The sequence below is a fragment of the Ochotona curzoniae genome, unplaced genomic scaffold (assembly GCF_017591425.1).
Source record: "Ochotona curzoniae isolate NIBS_2020 unplaced genomic scaffold, NIBS_Ocur_1.0 scaffold_4937, whole genome shotgun sequence".
Taxonomy (NCBI): domain Eukaryota; kingdom Metazoa; phylum Chordata; class Mammalia; order Lagomorpha; family Ochotonidae; genus Ochotona; species Ochotona curzoniae.
In genome coordinates this window covers 1,501,787-1,520,770 of record NW_024467126.1, presented here as the reverse complement: position 1 = coordinate 1,520,770, position 18,984 = coordinate 1,501,787, and the positions used below count along the sequence as shown (strand labels likewise).

Genomic DNA, 18,984 nt, shown 5'->3' with positions numbered 1-18,984 from the left:
GGGGCCTTGGGGGTCCACAGACTTGGGTTCAAATCCCACTGCAGGTATTATGTCAAATGGCCCTCCATGCGATAAGCTTGTTGAGGATGCCAAGTGCCGTGTGAAAAATGAGGTGGAAGTTTCTCAATTAATATTAGCCAGTGATCCAACAGTTCCATTCCAGAGCTGTGGGGGCAGGGACTGGGGCAACGGCAGTCCCTCTTCCCAGCGTGCCTGCTTGGCAGCTCTACGCACGTGGGTAAACGTGGCACGCACAGAAACCGATCCGTCCCTCAAAGGAGAAATTCCAACACGAGCCGCGACCCAGAGGAGCCCTGAGGACCTGCGAGAGGTGTCCGCCACCCGGAGGCAGGCACTGTGCTGTGGCACTTAGGTGAGGTCGCCAGAGCAGCCCACCGTACGGAGACTGGAAGTGGCATGGCGGTTGCCAGGGGCTGGGAGAGAACGGATGACTTTCACGTGGCCGGGGTTTGAGTTTGGGAAGATGCCAAGCTGAGGTCTGGAGGTGCTGGTGCCAGTCCAGCACAGTGAGCAATGGTCTGCCCGCCCCCAAATTGTGCACTTAAAAATGGCAGGATCCGCGGTGGGGGGGACACAGGTGTGTGGTACAGGTGGGGTCAGCCACCACCAGGGGGAGCCCGCAGCCCGTGTCAGTGGGGTCCAGCCCCCGCCTCCTGCTGTCTGGGAGTGTCTGGAGGGCACAGTCCTTGCCATCCAAGTTCCTGGGAGCCCTACCACTCATGTGGGAGACCCGGAAGGAGTTCCTGGCTGCTTGCTTCAGCCTGGCCTGCCTGGGCTGTAGGCATCTGGGGGACAGCAAGTGCTGTCTTTATCGTTCTTTATCTTCCCAAATATATTTTTTAAAAAATCTTAGGGCCTGGCGCTGTGGCCTAGCAGCAGAAGTCTTCACCTTGAAAGTGCCAGGATCCCATGTGAGTGCGAGTTCTAATCCTGGCAGTCCCACTTTCCCATCCAGCTCCCTGCTGGATGTCCTGGGAAAGCAGTTGAGGACGACCCAAAGCCTTGGGACCCTGCACCTGCAAGGGAGACCTGGAGGAGGTTCCTGGTTCCTGGCTTTGGATCGGCGCAGCACCGGCCGTGCGGTCACTTGGGGAGTGAATCATCAGATGGAGGATTTTTCTGTCTCTCCTCCTCTCTATATATATCTGGCTTTGCAATGAAAATAACTAAATCTTAGAAAAGACAGAGAAGTTTTCCATGTGCTGGTTCACTGCCCTCAAGGGTTGCAGTGGCCATAGCTGGGCTGGTCTGAAGCCAGGTGCCAGGTGTTTCTCCTGGGTCTCCTACTTGGTTGAAGTGGTTCACACACTTGCACTGCCCTCCACTGCTGGGAGCTGAATTGGAAGTGGAACAACCAGGACTCGATCTGGCACCCATCTGGGGATGTCAGCATGGCAGGCTTGGCCTGCTGCACCATGGTGCTGGCCCCTAAATATTTTTAATATGGTAAGTGTTATGTGCATTTTACCACCATAAAAGAATTCATTTCTGTAACACAAAGACAGAAAACAAAATCAACGTGAGCAAAATGTCGCTCGGTGACCCGCCCCTGCTCCTGCCTCATCCAGAGCCCAGGCCTGCGACAGCTGTCCCCGCTTTAGTCTCCGGTGCGTCCTCCTGCCCACGGTGCGCCCCCTGCCAGTGGATCCCACCTCTCCACCTCCCGGCCAGCACTGCCTCGGCCGCCATCAACCTTCCAGCATCTCGCCTTCCCTGGGCCATGGGAGCTCTGGTTTTGAAACATCTCCCATGTGGCATTGCATGATTTTCTTCCCTCCCCGACCGTCCTGCAAGATAAGTATCTCTGAATCCATTTCCACCCGGGGAAACTGGGGCTCTTGCAGGGCAGGGCTGGGGGTGATGGGTTTTGCCACATAGTGGTTCCTGGGGGGCCTCAGTATCCACACCTCACATATGGTCCCAAATCAGTCCCTGGCTGATCCCGCCGTATCTGGCACCCACTCTCATTCTTGCCCTCCCCCCGACCCCAGGCATTCCAGAAAGTTCTCTTATCTCCAGAGTATTGACCCCTGCTGGAAACCCAGGCTGACTTGCTTATACTTTAACATAAACTCCAGGCGAACTGCATCCGCCTGGGATCCCAGCCCACACCAAAGGCGTCCGTGGATACCACGGGCCCCCCTCCCAGTCGCGGCCAACCAGCCTCCACTGCTGTGCGCTCTCTCTCTCTTGACTCTCGAGAGGTGGCCCAGCAGCCACTGGGCCCTGGCATGGGGCCTATTGGTCAGTCCTTTGCGCTTGGTTTCTCCAGGCATACCTAGCACTGTGGGCAGGACTCGCCAGAACTGAAGGACAAACAACTTAACTCCGGTCTGTTCTGGCCTCAGCTCAGTGAGGTACAGGAACAAGAGAAAGCCCTCACAAATCCCTTGGTGGGTAGGGGAAGGGGTAGGGGGGTGGCGGTGGAGTGAGTCCCCCCACCCCAGCTGGAATATGAGGGCACAGTGGCTCACCCAGCACTACCGCCACCAGCAGCATGTTTTATTGCAACCAGAATGCCCTGGTCATGTGAGGAAGCGGTGGGGTGGGGACCGAGGCAGAACGCACACACGCTCCCCGTCCAGGACAAGAATCAAGGTCAAGGTCCAGAACTGCCGGCCTGCCCAGTGCCTGGGCCTCTGGCTCGCTCTTCCTCTTACCCCCAAACCAGGTACCCATGGGGCAGAGTCAGGGGGAGGACAGTCCACTTCCACAGGGTCCTGGTCCAAGGGGCCTGGGGTGTGGGACATGGTGGCAGTGGGGACCCCCGTGGTGGTCCCCAGGGGGCTGACTTGTGTCTGTGTCCTTGTGGGCTATTAGGGGGAAGCAACAAGGTCCACACTGCCCTGGGGAGAGGATGGAGGGGGTAGTCAGCAAGGCTCAAAAGGAGAATGGATCACGTGGGTACCTCTGGGCACCACAATGCCTCAGCCGGGGTGGGGAGAGGGGAATTGGTCCACACCCTGCCTCCTGGCATCCCAGCTGCAGGTCCTACGTGGGGATCTGTACTTTGCCCAGGTCCTGTTCCATGATCTGAAGGACATCGTCCAGGATGGAGGGCCCCAGGTCCACATGCAGGGACAGCATGGAGCTGGCGTGGGACAAGAAAGGCTCTTCGGCGCCCGACTCAGGGGGCAGCCCATTGAGGGACGAACCAGCTTCGGGGAGCCTCCAGAGCACCAAGCCATCTGCCTCCGGTGGGGAGGGCTCTGGGGAACGTGAGGGGCTCTCCAGGTGCAGGCGAGGCGGTTTCGGGGGAGCCTGGGCTGCAGGCAGGGTGAGTGCCTGAGGCCCACCCATGGCCGGCAAGGAGATGGCGTTCTTGAGCAGCGGGGACAGCCCATCTGGGAGCTCGCGCCCACGCAAGGTGCCAGTGGTGGCAGCCCCCGTGTGGGTGAACCGGAAGGGAAGGTCACTGGACCCCTCCTCGGCCGTGCCCGGCAGGAGGTGGAACTTGCCCTGCAGGAAGGAGATGTCCCCAAACATGTCGCCGTCCCCGCCACTGCCAATGTGGATGGTGTGGCGGAAGTCCCCCAGAGGCGGGCTGATCATGTCTGACGAGAGCAGGTCCCGCAGCTTCTCCTTCTTGCCCTTGCGGCTGCCGCGCTTTAGGTAGATGGGCACCTTGGCGGACATGCTGAGCTCGGTCCGGCCCCCTTAGCACCGCCAACCAGAGGCACGTATTCTGCACGGGCCAATGGCCTGGAGGCTAGGCTGGCGGGTATGAGCAAAGCTGGCCCAAGAAACTAGAAAGTTCAAAGCAAGGGAGTCAGACGGAGGAGATGACAAAATTCTGGGTTGCTATGGGTAGCGGCACGCTCTGGTCTTGTCTGTTCCTGACAGCTTTGCCCTGGTCCGGGGCTGAGCTGAAACACAGAAGGGACATGAGTCAGGGACAAGGAGACAAACATCAGATGTGCCTGGGAACCAGTGTCCTTGAGGTGCCCCATAAAAGAAGTATGTCATTGGGCGGTGTGATGGCTCAACTAGCTAATCCTCTGCCTGCCAGCGATGGCATCTCATATGGATACGGGTTCTAATCCCGACTGCTCCACTACCCATCCAGCTTCCTACTGGTGGTCTGGGAAAGCAGTCGAGGACAGCCCAAAGCCTTGGGACCCTGTACTCGTGTGGGAGACCCCGAAAAAGCTCCTGGCTCCCAACTTCAGCCTGGTCCAGCCCCAACTGTTGTGGCTACAAGGGGCCATGGTGAACCAGAAAATGTCTCACTAGCTCTCATTCTCTCCCTCTTGCTCTGCCACTCTGCCTTTCAAATCAATGAATGGATAAGTCAATAAATGCGGTTTTTAAGATTTTTTTTTATTTGAAAAGCAGGTTTTGCAGAAATAAACAAAGACAGGGTCCTTCATCCACTGGTTCACTCTCCAAATGGCTGCAAAGGCTGGAGCTGAGCTGATCTGAAGCCAGGAGTTTCCTCTAGGTCTCCTTCATGGGCAGAGTCCCAAGAACTTTGGTCACAAGTCCCCAGCAACAGAGACAGGAATGGGAAGTGGAACAGCCAGGACACGAACTGGTGCCCCTAGGAATGCCAGCGCCGCAGGACAGAGGATTAGCCTATGTGCCACTCTGCTGACCTCATAAATACATGTTTTTGAAAACAAGAAAAAAAGAGCATCATGAAATGGGTGTTCAGCTTAGCACTTAGAACACAGGTTGGAGATATGGGGTGCCTCCCGTGACCCCACTTCTGACTGCAGCTTCCTGCTGGAACACACCTTGGAAGGCCTCGGACTTACACAGTGTGCTCAATGCAGGCGGAGACCTGGATTGAAATTCCGAGGCAGGCATTTGGGGAACAAGCCAGCGGATGGAGCTGTGGCCGACCCTACCAGCTAAACTAATCCTTGACCAGTCGGCAGCACCAGGTGTCAGAGCGGTTCCCCACATGAGCCACTGAGGGAGGGAGACCGTTCCTGCCCGCAACAGGAACCACCGTTGCCTGCATGTTGACAGCGGTGACATCAACATGGTGGCAGCTCAGGTTGGCCTTTACCTGCCTGGATCAGAAACGGTCCCCTCTCCTCCCAGCACCTCAAATTCACGATCATGAGCATGCATTATTTAGATGCATATATTATTTCTGTTGTCAGGAAAACACATCTATTTTTAATGTGGAAGAAACTGAAGGAAGTGTCACACTGGGCTCCCGGCAGAAGGCAACGGGGTGAGCGTTCCACCTACTTCCCAGGGTGGAGGTGCGGCCCGCGGCGGCAGACACGTGTGAGCCCAGATGCAGACTCAGCACAGAAGGCCAACAAGGAAGTCCATCCGAGGTCACCCAGCGGGCAAGGGCAGGGTTAGGACGCCAGCCAGGGGAGCCCACCCGCTCCCACGGCCCCTCCCTGGAGCTGGCAGGGAGGGACAGCATGGGAGCTGTCAGTTCCTCTACACCCCTTCTTCATCCCGTGCTGAAGGGGGAAGGGCAGTGTCCTGAGCTCACCCCCACAGCCTGGCCCTCACTTGGGAAACCCCACCCCAGCACCGGACACCCTGGGTCAGTTAGCCCAAGGGTCAGAGGCCAGCACCTGCAGCCTGGTGGTAAGCGAGAGGACACGTCTCCCATTCCAGGGCAGTGATGGCTCTGCCAGGAAGGAGCTGGGGAGGGGGTGGCCAGTGGATGCCAGGAAGACAGTCTGCAATCCCACCCTCCTCATTCATCCGGTGTCCCGCAATGCCAGGCTTGGGGGCTGCTGCCTGACCTGCACCCAGCCTGTCCTCTTGGCTGGGCCAGCAGTTCAAGGGAAGCATTCAGGCAGCCTGGGGCCCAGGGAGGGGTGGGATCTGTTCAGAGCCTGGACGGGGTCACCCCATCCCGCCCCACCCCTCTGCAGCGCCTGGACAGCCTGTGTGTGTCCACAACAAATCAGGCGTCCCGGACCCGCTGTCTCCGTCACAGCCAGATGGACCCACCCAATTCCAGATGTGGGGAGAACCGAGGCTGGGGAGGGTGGGGCCCGCATCCGCTGCCCAGGGGAGGGCTGAGAAACACAAGCAGCAAGCCCCAAGTATTCGGATTTGGCAATCACGAGACCCCCAGGCCCCAACCCGCCACGCACTTCCCTGTGGCTCAGGAACCCTACGCAAGAGGCTGAAGCTGAGCTGGAGATGGGACAGCACTTTGCCAAGGTCATGGAGTCCAACTGGGTGGATGGTGCCCAGCTGCACAGTGGGGGGTCTCAGAGAGGCTCCCCAGGCTTTCCTTGGGGTGCCCCACCCCCTGATGTGCACAGATCTGAGAACTTGCTCAGGAGCAGGACAAGCTGGGATGGTGGGAGGGACTGTAGCTGGTTTCTGCAGCAGTGGCTGCTTGGGGGTGGGGGGAGCCTTCTGGACAGGAGCCCTGGCCTCCCTCAGAGAAAACGACTTCCTGGTGGCAGTTTCTCCTTGTCGCCAGCAATGGGAGGCCACTGGGGGCGAGCCACATTCCAAGTCACCCTCCCCCTGCTCCAGGTCCCCCGACCTTCCACCCAGCTGCCCCCGGTTCTCTGTGACCTTGGGCCAAGTTTCACCTCCCCCCTCTACAAGTTGGACTGTCCACAGAGCCACTGCCACTACCACCTGGGGGGTGAGGGGGCTCCACAGTTCTTCACCGCCACCAATCGATGGGGTCGCCGGGCCTCAAGTTAGCGCCCAGCACCTGGGTACCTGGAACCGGACTGAAAACCAAGGGTGTGGGGGCCCCAGGCTCCAGACCCGCCCGGCAGCCCGCCCCGGGGGTCCCGTGCCCAAGGGCATCCTCCAGGTGGCGCGCCCACGTCCACTAGCTCCCTGCTCCCCGCGAGGCCCGAGGGCGCCCCGGGGTCTCCTGCGCGCCCCAGCCCCACTCAACCTCCAGGCAGGCGCTCCCCAAGGAGCAGCGAGTCCAAGGAGCGCCAGCTGCGCCTTGCCGGCGCGGGATTCCCTCTGATCTCAGCACCACACAAGCATGGGCAAGGGGGCGCCCAGGGACCCTGCCCGCCACTCCCACCCCTGGGAGGGGCCTTCTCCTCGAGCCCCAACCCCCCACCCCCGTGCTTTCCGGCCTGGGCGATGTCCGAGTGTCCTGTCGGCACGGGGCCAGAGCTCTGGCGTGCTGCCTCTCCTTCCTCGCCCTCCCCCTCCCCAACTCCCGGCTCGGGTTCCGGCGGCGCCCCCCACCCATCCCCGCCTCCTGCCTCCGGCGCACCCAAGCCCAGCCCGGATCCGTTTCAGGGCACTCGCGAATGCGGCTAAAGATAGGAGGACACCTCAGCATCGGCTAAAAATACGGCGCCCAGTCCTGGCGCGGGGACCCCGGGCGGCCGGAGGGCGCTGGGTCCCGGGGATGGGACTTGGTGGTGACGGTGAGGAAAGCGCAGCATCACCCGCAGTCTCGAATCGGGATGCGCAGAGTCCCAGGGACCTTTGCGGGGGTCTTTTTGGGGGGCGCTGTGGGGACCCGGGCGCGGGCGGGAAGCCCAGGGCGCCCGGGAAAAGACCTGCGCGGAGGTGAGACGGAGGCCAGCGCGGGCGCCGGAGGGACGGGCGCGGAGGGCACGGAGGTCCCCAACTCACCTGGAGGTGCAGGCGGGAGGGCGGCCGGCGGCGCCGGCGGGCTGGATCCCGGCCGCGGAGGCAATGCGAGGACCTGCCGCCCGCCGGCCGAGGGCGAGCCGGCCCCCCACCCCCGGCCAGGCCCCGCCCGCGGGCACGCCCCCCGATTAAGTTCCGTCTGCGGGTACGCCCCCTCGGGACTCCACCCGCAGGGCTCGGGCCCGGGCTCGGCTGCAGGGTAGGCTGGGGGCCGGCTCCTGCAAGCCGTGCTGCGTGTTCCGGAGTGGACTCTGCGGACTCCGGGTGGGCCCTTCCTCCGAGCTCAAACCCTGGTTTCTAGAAGGGCCGGGGAAGCCGTGCCCGGAAGACAGACTAGTTCAGAATTCACCGTGTTCCCACCCGCTCCCTGATCTGGCTCGGGAGTGGAGGATTGGGCGGAGTCAGCGCTGATACGTCCTTGGACTGCGGAGGGAATGAATGAGCTACGTCAAAATGCACGCGTGGGAGCGCTTCCAGCAGCTTGCAGTCCCCAGGGAGCAGGGTGAGCAGGCACAGGCATATACGCATATGCATATGCACACACACTACATGCATGTAGAAAGAGTGTGTGTTTGGACAGGAAGAGTGAAGTGCTGCGGACTCATTCATCCATTCATTCATTCACTCAACCATTTTCCCAGCATTCAAAGCATTTTTAAAAAGATTTCTAGAATGTGGAAACAATGGAGGTATCCAGTTTCCTGGAGCCCTTGACCCTCTCTGCCCTAATCAATTATGTAAAGATTATCAAAATAAAATAATAATGGGCCTCACCTGCGCCATCATTGAGCGGGGAATGGGATTGGGGAGGAGCGCGGCCTTGGGCCTGGGGGTTGAAACTTCCTACGGCCTGCTGGCTGCTGGTGGGTTCCAGGCCGGGGGTCTCCATGCTCGGATCCCGGACTCCAGCCACCGCGTGCACCTGGTGAGCTGTCCCCAGGCTGCGAGGCTCTGCGGTTTTGGTTCTTTGAATCACTGCTTAAGTAGCTCCACGTTGAACCCACTGTGCTCCTGGGATGTGAATCGATCCTACAGATTTCCAACGACACAGTAACTTTTCCCTTTTTTTAAAGATTTATTTATTTTTGTTACAAAGTCAGATATACAGAGAGGAGAGACAGAGAGGAAGACCTTCCATCCGATGATTCACTCCCAAAGTGAGCGCAACGGCCGGTGCTGTGCCGATCTGAAGCCGGGTACCAGAAACCTCTTCCGGGTCTCCCACACAGGTGCCGGGTCCCAAAGCTCTGGGCCGTCCTCGACTGCTTTCCCAGGCCACAAGCAGGGAGCTGGATGGGAAATGGGGCTGCCCAGATGAGAACCGGTGCCCATGTGGGACCCAGGAGTGTTCAAGGTGAGGACTTTAGCCACTAGACCGCGCCGCGGGGCCTGTAACTTTTCCTCTGAAGAACTTGTAATCACTGAACAATGCTGACCACCAAACACCAGTCCGTGCAAAAGCTAAGGCTGGGGCTTGTCCAGCAGGACGATATCTTATTACCTGACATAATAATGTGACCCATCTACTGACGGGCAGGGCCATGACATTAACTAGCACACGAGAGAACCATATCCAGGGGTAGATTTTGTAGGGGATGTGTGAACCAAACCCTGTGGAAATACTAACCCCGCTGGTTAGCTCAAGAGTTGGGGTGGGCCTGGCGCGATAATGTACAGGTTAAGGTCCTCGCCTTGAACGCACCAGGATCCCATATGGACTCTGGTTCTAATCCCAGCAGCCCCGCTTCCCAGCTAGCTCCCTGCCTGTGGCCTGGGAAGGCAGTCGAGGACAGCCCAAGACTTTGGGACCCTGCACCTGAGTGGGAGACCTGGAGGAGGCTCCTGGCTTTGCATTGGCTCAGCTCCAGCCATTGTGGCCGCATGGGGAGTCAACCATTGGACAGAAGATCTTCCTCTCTGTCTCTCCTCTCTGTGTATCTGCCTTTCCAAAAATAATAATAATAAAATTAAAAAAAAAAATTGGGGTGGTGATGGACTAAGCTAGGTGTGACCAAGGAGCCTGCCATCACTCACAGGTAAAGGAGCCGACAACAGTCTGGACTGGTCAAGGCAGCAGCACCCAAATGTGCATCCTGAATAGGGTGTGGGGTGGGCCAGGCTACAACATTCACCAGCTCATACAAAGGCCAAATGGAAGGCCAGACTTCACCGGGCATTGGTCTAACACCCACTGGCATATATGAGAACTGGGGCTGGGAGTGGATCAAGTGGAGGAACTTGGGAAACTCCCCTGGTGTGTCATAGCTCCCGCTGGTGAACATGTGGTCCAGACCTGGGGGTCAGACAAGCTGGGCAAAGTAGCTCCAACAGCTGGCTAATGTGCGAGTTGGTAATGGAATGGGATGTAGGGATGTACTGGGCAGGACTGAGTAAACCTTAGCCCATAAGCAAAATTAGAAACCAGGATGGAGCACAGGTCATGCCTAGCTAGGCTCTTGCACCTACTGGTCTGCGTGAACCAGGGATGCTAAGCCACAGTGTCTACGGCAGGGGCTGGGACAGGTGAGGGGCTGAGCCAAGCTGAGTCTCAGGGCAACCACCAGCATGCGCCTGATCTGTGGCTGGGAACAGGCCCGGTTGGGGAGCTAAGGGGACACCCTAGCTGGGTTGAGGTTACCACCAAGGAGCACGTGGACTGGAATGGGAGCTGCATTCTGATCTGGATATGGTTGTAGTCTCCCTTGGCACAAGTGTGGACTGGGATTGGATGCTCTGAGCCGGGCCAGACTCCAACACCCTCTGGTGTCCTAGAGGACCAGGGTAGATGTGGGATGGACTAGGCAAGGTCTTAGCCCCTACTGAGCCATGTGTGAGCTCTATGTGGGTATGGATGAGCCATGGCTGGGCTGAAACATCCAACAGTAAGAACCAGATTGGGTTGAAGGCCAGTCAGGAAAAGCCACTGTTCCTGCTAGAACAGGAGGCGAACTGAGTAGGACTGGCTCATGGACCCAATGGTATTCTGGCATTGAAAGAGGTTCTGATGGAGGAGCCTGGGCAACTCCTCTGGCAGGACACAGACCTGGCAGGCAAGCACAAGAAGCATGATAGGAAACAGCCCAGAACAGGCCATGGAAAGTTTCCCACTGGCATACATTTGGCAGGGTTCGGGGGAAGACCAGGCTGAATCAGTTCATGTCATCCACTGGCAAATCCGAGCACCAGAACAGAGTGTGGGTCGAGTTGGGTTCGATCACAACAGAAACTAGTGCATATTACGGAATGCCAAGGTGAGGTGACCTGTGCTGGATGTGACCACAGCAACCAACCAGCATGCGTGAGAACCAGGAGAGGAGGGGGCAGAGGCGGCAGGGGGAATATGGGGGGCTCCCCTGCTGGACAGCTACTCCCACTGGAGAGCGTGAGCTGGGATTGGAGCAGACCAGACCAGGCAGGGCTACAACACCTGTGCGCCTCATGTGGCCTAGATCAGGGAAAAGCCAGGCTGGGCTGATTGTTCCTACTGGTGCAAACAAAAATTAGAGTGTGTGAGGGTTGTTTGTGCTTAGCCACAGCATCAGCTGGCAGAAGCTGGCACTGGGGGCTAATTCTGTCAAGTCAAACCACAGAACCACCTGGAGAGGGCATGATCCGGGAGTGGGAGAGGCCTGGGAGGGAAACAGTGGGCTCCTCCCTCTTGGGTTACCACTCCCACGGAAGGGCACGAAAACTAGGACAGGGGCTGGGGTGGCTAGACAGAGAGGCACCCAACAACATCCGTGAGGGCTGGATAGTGGAGCTGGTTGGGTTGAACTAGGGTTTAATATCCATCGACATGTACGAGAACCGAATGGGGTGTGGGACAGACGGGAATACTGCTACACATACTGGCAAACCAGGGTAGGGGGCGGGCCTGGTGCAGGTTATTACGGGTCGCTCCAACTAGGCTGCAGCTCCCACTGGTTCATGTGAGGGCCAAGTATGTGCTGGGCAGCACCAGGCTGGACTGCAACACCCATTGGTTCCAGTGGAAGTCGGGGCTGGAAACTGAACCAACCCAGCAATTGCAACCACCAGCTGATTAGGGCGATGGACTGTGCCGGGCCCTGTACTTGCTAGCACATACAAGAATCTGGTCTGGGAACACCTCAGACAAAGTTTTTTTGGGGGATGTCCCCAATCGAACTACCAGACTCAGAACCCTAACCATGAAAAGACAGAGGACAGAACAAGTCAAACAACCACCTCAGCTATATGTTGGCAGTGGGGGCCTGGTGCAATAGCATAGTGGTTAAAGTCCTCACTTTGAATGTACTGGGATCCCATATAGTCACTAGTTCTAATCCCGGCAGCCCTGCTTCCCATCCAGCTCCCTGCCTGTGGCCTGGGAAGGCAGTTGAGGACGGCCCAAAGCCTTGGGACCCTGCACCCGCGTGGGAGACCTGGAAGAGCTCCAGGCTCCTGGCTTCAGACAGGCTCAGTTCCAGCTTTTGCAGTCACTTGGGGAGTGAACGATTGGACGGAAGATCTTTCTCTCTGTCTCTCTTCCTTTCTGTATATCTGCCTTTCCAATAAAAAAATAAATAAATCTTTTTAAAAAAATAAATAAAAAATAAAAACATGTTGGCACTGAAAAACTGGGCAAATGGACACTCTAAGATGGACTATGTCAGTTAATGGATTCTTCAGCGACCTCATTGTGCTTGGAGTGACGAGATTGGCAGCAATTCATAACTTTTTTTTTCTTTTTCTTCTTCTTTTTTTATTAATTACATTGTATTATGTGACCCTGTCTCATAGGCTCTGGGATTCCCCCACCCCTCCCCGCACCCTCCCCCCATAGTGGATTCCTCCACCTTGTTGCAGTATTACAGTTCAAATTCAGTCAAGATTCTTTCATTGCAAGCATATACCAAGTATAGCATCTAGTATCTTATTGTCCAGATAAAGTCAATGGTTTCTTGGGGAGACCATCTCTGGTCTGAAGGCAGAGCTTGCAGAATATCATCTCTTAACTGTTAAACTATCAAAACCACTTGAGCAAACCCTCGGAGCATGCCCCACATCCGGGACCTGGGGTGGGTGGGAGACTGGGTGGGCTTCTCTCTTAAAATCCCCCTTTACCTCAGATACATGAAGGAAACAATATGGAAATAACAGTCTTACCCACTTTCCTGTAGCCCTTGAACCTTTTTACCCTAATTAAGTATGTACAGATTATCAAAAATATAATTAAAAATGAAAAAAGTTAGAAAAATAATAAAACAGTAATTTAAAAAAATATTTCTTTTTATTGGAAAGGCAGAGTTACAACAGGGAGAGAATAGACCAAGAGAGATCTGCTAGTTCACCCCCCAAGTGGTTGCAATGGTCAGAGCTGGGCTGATCTGAAGCCAGGAGCCTCTTCTGGTTCTCCCACGGGTGGGGGTACAAGGTCCCACGGACTTGGACCATCTTCCACTGTTTCCCTAGGCACATTAGCAGGGAGCTGGATCAGAAGTGGAGCAGCTGGGGTTTGAGCTGGTGCCCACGTGGGATGCTGGTGGACCACGAGTGTATCTGTAGCATCACCAGCAGCCGGACAGAAGGATCAGCTTACGAGCCTGCTGTGGGTTGATTGAACTGTTAGTCCTCCCTATGGGTCCTCCAGGCAGGGCCAGGGGCACTGCTTTTTGCAGTTGGACACTCCTCACACCTGCTCCAGAAGCTGAGAGGGAAGGGGCCCCCTCGAGAGCCCCCTGACCTGAGCTTCTCCCAGTGCTGCATTGCTACCCCACAGCATGGGTGGTGCCGAGTGTGCGTCCTCCACGACGCCTGGGCCAGTTCCCCCAGCCACAAGGGACAGCACCCCGAGTCCGCCCCAAGGCCTCTTAGCTCCCCATGTAGGGTGGCTCTTGTAGGACCAGTTATGCGGCTTGGAGGAAAGCCAAGACAGGTGGAGAGCAAGGGAGGCGATGGTGGCCCCTGACCACGCTGTAGGATCTGTAGGTGCTGGGCTTTGAAGGTGTTCTTCCAAAGCAAAGACAGTGTTGAGGGGGGCCGAATCCTCAGGCATGAGGATGCTGGGGGGCACCTGCTGGCAGCAGAACCGCCAAGGCAGGGCACAGCGAGAGTCTGCCACCCGAGGATGTGGCTGCCTGGAGGGCATCGCCGGACGCTGGCGCAGTGCCCTCGGGTTTGGCAGCCTTGGAAACATGAACCTACGAACTTCTGTAGGATTCCGCTTCCTCAGGCAGGACCACTGTGCCCTGGCACACTGTGGTCTCTGACAGAGAGGAAGGGGGTCCCATTCTCCATTTTTTGTAAGATTTATTTATTTTTATTTCAAAGTCAGATATACAGAGAGGAGAGAGAGGAAGATCTTCCATCTGATGATTCACTCCCCAACTGACCACAAGGCCAGTGCTGCGCCATCTGGAGCCAGGAGCCAGGATCTTCCTCCAGGTCTCCCACACGGGTGCAGGATCCCAAGGCTTTGGGCCATCCTCAAATGCTTTCCCAGGCCACAAGCAGGGAGCTGGTTGGGAAGTGGAGCAGCCAGGATTAGAACTGGCACCCTTATGGGATTCCAGTACATTCAAAGTGAGGATTTTAGCTGCTAGGTCACCGTGCCGGGGGCCCCTTCGTTCTTTATTCTTGCCACCTCAGTTTCACCTGGGAAGCCATACACCCACACCCACCTGTGCCCCTACCAATTGCTTCTTCTCCCGGGAGGGGGTGTTCTGGGGACGTTCCAGAGCCTGTGGAACTGGGTCTTCTGTGTGCTCAGAGGGCGAATGTGGCTGTGGTGCCGAGGGGGAGGGGGAGCCGGGGCCTCCAGAGCTGGCACTGTGCCCTCCCCTGCCTGCCCATGTGGGTCTGGGTTAGGAGGGGCTTTAGTGCTCTGATGTCTGAGCCCACGGGGTCTGAGGTGGCTCTGGTCAGGACTGGAGGTTGGGGAGCTTTGGAGGGGCTGAGGTGCTCCCCAAGCTCGGTGGTGTAGGGGGTGGGCGCTGGATACCGTGGTTTGGATGTCAAAGGCTGGGTAATCTGCTGTTAAAGGGTCCTGAGAGACCCCGTCGCAGTGCCTGAAGGCGGGGCTGTGGGAGGCCCCTGGCTGCATTCAGCTGAGAGGGCGGGGATCCATGATTGCATGGAGGGGGGGGGCTCTATAATCGGCGTCCTAGACAGAGGCAGGGGCACGCCTGCTGCCGTGGGATGCGCTACATTCCCTCAGGAGTCTGCGGGAGAGACTGGTCTCTGGGCCAGCATTTGTTTTAAAAAGATTTATTTATTTATTGGAAAGTCAGATATACAGAAAGGAGGAGAGACAGAGAGGAATATCATCCATCTAATGATTCACTCCCAAAGTGAGCGCAATGGCCGGTGCTATGCCAATCCAAAGCCAGGAGCCAGGAACCTCATCCGGCAATCCCACACAGGTGCAGGGTCCCAAAGCTTGGCTGCCAGGATTAGAACCGGCGCCCATATGGGATCCCGGCGTGTTCAAGGCGAGGACTTCAGCTGCTACGCCATGCTGCTGGGCCAGCATTGGGGCACAAAACTCCTGGCAGCCCCATTTCCCATCCAGCTCCCTGCTGTGGCCTGGGAAAGCAGTCAAGGATGGCCCAGAGCCTTGGGACCCTGCACCCATGTGGGAGACCCAGAAGAAACTCCTGGCTCCTGGCTATGGATTAGCTCAGCTCTGGCCATTGTGGTCTGTTGGGGAGTGAACCAGTGGATGGAAGATCTTTCTCTTTGTCTCTTCTTCTCTCTGTAAATCTGATATGCCTTTCTGAAAAAAAAAAAAAATGATTAGAAAGAAAGAAAGTGAACTCCAAAACCACGAACCACGACAAACCACCCCTTTCCGAAGGTAGCTTGCCTCCACTGGTTTCTTATATGGGAGGGCTGAGGGCTGCAGACAGGCCTCCGCACCCATGGGAGACCTGGCAGTCTGCTCACTGCCAGGCTGTGCATAGGGGACTGCTTGAAGCTCCCCTGCCCTCCAGACATGCCACATCTTGCCCAGGACTAGCCACCTTACTGCTGGCTGCATTCCAGGGCGTGGTGCCGGGCCATGCCTCTGTGGCTCAGGAAGTGGTTCCTGGCCTGTGTCTGCAGGTGGTCATTAACACCTGGAGTGGCCCTGGGGTCCCCTGGGGTGCCCTTGACATCCCGTGGGAGCCCTGCAAGGAGGAGTTTATTTGAAAAGATTTTGGCTGCAGAAATGGGCTGTTGCCTGCAACTTCTCAGGCTGCCTGTCAGGGCCTGGGTGTGGCGGGGGTGGCTGGGACGGCTGCAAGGCCTGGGGGAGGCCAGACCAAGCGGCCTCCTCCAGTCTGGACTCTGAGTCCCAGAGCTGATGCCAAAGTCCCGGAGGGCAGGGCTGAGCAGACCCCTGAACACCCAGGCAGCCAGGATGGGCAGGACCCAAAAGAGCATCTAGAGGGGCTGGACACCAGGGAGAGGGGAGGGACACTTCTTTCTCAGCCTGCAGTGTCTCCTCCAGGGCTGGGGTGGGTTGGGCAGCCACTGCCTGCCCCGCCCCCATAGCAGCTGCCTCCCCTTCCCCAGCAGGGCTGCCACGCATGGACTGACTCAGCTCTTCCTTCCCCTCCCAGCCTTTTTCTTCCTGGAAATCCGCGGGCGTGGCCCCAGGGGCCCTGGGGACCAAGTCAGAAGCCCCCTCCCTTCTGGGACACTAACAGGAATGAGAGGCCCAGCAGGAAAGCCACTCCTTGGCCCCTGCCCTGCCAGCTGCAGGCAGCTCCGACCAGCCCCCCATGGGGGAGTGACCAGGACCCTAGGAGAAGGGGGGTCATGTGGAGGTGGGATCTGGCAGTGGAGTGCCGGCCAAGGTGGGGACGCGGTGTGGTGGGGGGTTCTCTGGATGTGGGCCGCACAGGCGCTGGGAGCTGGGAAGCCGCCGACCTCCCTGTCCAAGCTTGGCTTACAGGGCCAGGCTGAAGTTTTCCTTAATTGTTTTTGCTTCCTTCCTCCCCTGGCCAGCGGCCAAGGCCTCGCCTTGTTGCTTTCCCCTTGGAGAAGTTTGATTTGCCAGAGGCTGGGAAACTTTGGGGTCACCCTCCCACATTCCCCTCCTCCTCCTGGGAGTTGGTGACAGGGCCTGGTTTTGGGGGGCAGGAAACTTCCCTTTAGGTCTGGATTTAACTTTCCTCTAAGGGCCGTGGGGGTTTCCAGAATGGTGACAGCTCTGTCCTTGCAGGGACTGGCCCATACTTCCCTTTAGAAGTTTCTAGAGCAACCAGGCCCCATGGAGGACAAAAACTGTGGGATGGGTCAGCAGAGGTCACTTTCAGCCAGTCCAGGAGCCTGACCTCTGCTTGCTCTGGGTGCCCACCTGAGCCTGCATCCACATAGTGCTGGACCAGAGGACAAGCAGGGGCCAAGGCTGGGCCTGGCCCGGGAACCACTGACCTGAGATAAACTGTTCTGTCGCCGCAGCCGCAGCCTGGTGTGTGTGCAGGAAGGGCCGCTCAGCCAGCAAGGGAGAACCCGACAGAATAGGGGAAACGGAGGGTTGGGCAGGCCTCCGGGAGGAGGTGCCATGTGACCAGGCACTGCTGGGCAAGGTGGAAAGGATGCTGCTGCAAGAGGAGGAGGCAGAAGCCTGGCTGGGCTGTGGCAGGTATGCGGTGTGGCCAGCAGCATACTGTGTCCAGAGGGCCACGGCCCAGTGAGCGCTCCGGCCAGGAGTGTGCGGTGTGGCCAGCAGCATACGGCCCAGTGAGCGCTCCGGCCAGGAGTGTGCGGTGTGGCCAGCAGCATACTGTGTCCAGAGGGCCACGGCCCAGTGAGCGCTCCAGCCAGGAGTGTGGCGTGTGGCAGTGTTTCTCCTGCCTGGCATTTACTTCCATCATCATCATCATTATTATAAGATTTATTTTATTTTTATAGCAAAGTCAGATATACACAGAGGAGTAGAGACAGAGAGGAAGACCTTCTGTCCAATGATTCACTCCCTGAGTGGCCACATCGGTGGTGTGCTGATCTGGAGCCAGGAGCCAGGATCTTCCTCCAGGTCTCCCACACGGGTGCAGGGTCCCAAGGCTTTGGGCTGTCCTTGACTGCTTTCCCAGGCCACAAGCAGGAAGCTGGATGGGAAGTGGAGCAGCCGGGATTAGAACCGGCGCCCATATGGGATTCCAGCACATTCAAGGTGAGGACTTTAGCTGCTAGGCCACTGCGCCAGGCCCTATTATTATTATTATTTCAAGATTCACTTGTTTATTTGAAAGGCAGAGTTAGAGAAAGTGACAGAGGTGGCGACAGAGATCTTCCATCCGCTGGCTCACTTTCCAAACTGCAGCAACAGCCGGGGCTGGTCCGGCCAGAAGCCTCCAAGTCTCCCACATGGGTGGCTGGGCCACAAGCACCTGGCCCATCTTCGGCTGCTTTCACAGGTGTGTTTGCAGGGAGCTGGATGGGAAGTGAGGCAGCCGCACGTGCCTGTACGTGACACTGACGCTGTACCTGTTGCACTGTGACAATGGCCCCACGTGGCTGACTGCCTGCCAGTTTCCCAGCATCTCCAGTGTGACTGACTTCACCCCAAGCCCCCAAAGTGCCCCACCAATCTGGACCAGAGGGATATTTATAGGGTGGGTGTTAGACACCAGCGAGTGTTGGCCTGAGAACTGCTTCCTGGGAACGCCTGGGTCACAGAGGCCAAGCCACTGTCCCTGATGTCTGCTGTGGCCTGCTCTGCCTGCCAGAGACGGAAGGCAGCCTGGGGAGGAGCCAAGTGAGCAAGACGCATCTGTGGGATGGGCTCGTGCTCCTAGATCCAGCCAGGCCTGCAGCAGTTCCCGGGACAGCTGCCGACAGGTTCTGGTTCTCGCCGAGTCCAGCTGTGGCTGGGTTTCAGTGTTGTGTCCCTAGGGGATTGTTGAAGGTGAAGCCGTGGGAGTTGCTGAGTATGCTGGGGCAGGGGCATGAGGGCCTGTGATCAAAGTCTGCTTCTTTTTCATCAAAATTGCTTGTTGGTGAAGTCATGTTTTCCTGCGGAAGGCCCAGGAGGCACACCGCTTCCTTCCCACTCCCATTCATTCCTCCTGCCACCAATAGTGCTAACGGCTTCCTTACACACTTCCAGAGACACTGCAAGAACAAGTGGCAAGCATTTACACAGAGTGCCAAGTGCTGCTGCAGGCCCTGGTGGGAGCTGGGGCAGTCGGGGAGGAGGGCAGGTCGTACAGCAGGGGAACCTCGGGATGTCCTCGGAAGTGGCCGCTCGTGGTGCCTGGATCAATAACCTTCTGACAGCTACAGTCAGTGGCCTTGGAGACCACACACCTCAGTGTGCAGTAGGTGTTGTCTGCAGGTCCACACACTGACAGGTGCTTGTCCACCACCGAGATCAGGCTGTGGCCTACAGAAGCAGGTCCATAGCTCGGGAGTCCAGTGTGCCCTCGTGGGAGGGAGCCC

The 18,984-nt window shown here is 57.7% G+C and overlaps 1 protein-coding gene across 1 annotated transcript; it reads right to left on the bottom strand.

Annotated features, from left to right (window-relative positions):
- Positions 1-2,468: 2,468 nt before the first annotated feature.
- On the bottom strand, positions 2,469-4,009 carry CDC42EP2 (CDC42 effector protein 2). The gene has a single exon (XM_040970770.1). The coding sequence runs from the start codon at positions 3,655-3,657 to the stop codon at positions 3,013-3,015; it is 645 nt and encodes a 214-aa protein (XP_040826704.1). The 5' UTR covers positions 3,658-4,009; the 3' UTR covers positions 2,469-3,012.
- Positions 4,010-18,984: the final 14,975 nt, after the last annotated feature.

Excerpts from the sequence above, each read along its gene's own strand:
- CDC42EP2 (XM_040970770.1), bottom strand. The coding sequence starts at position 3,657 with ATGTCCGCCAAGGTGCCCATCTACCTAAAGCGCGGCAGCCGCAAGGGC.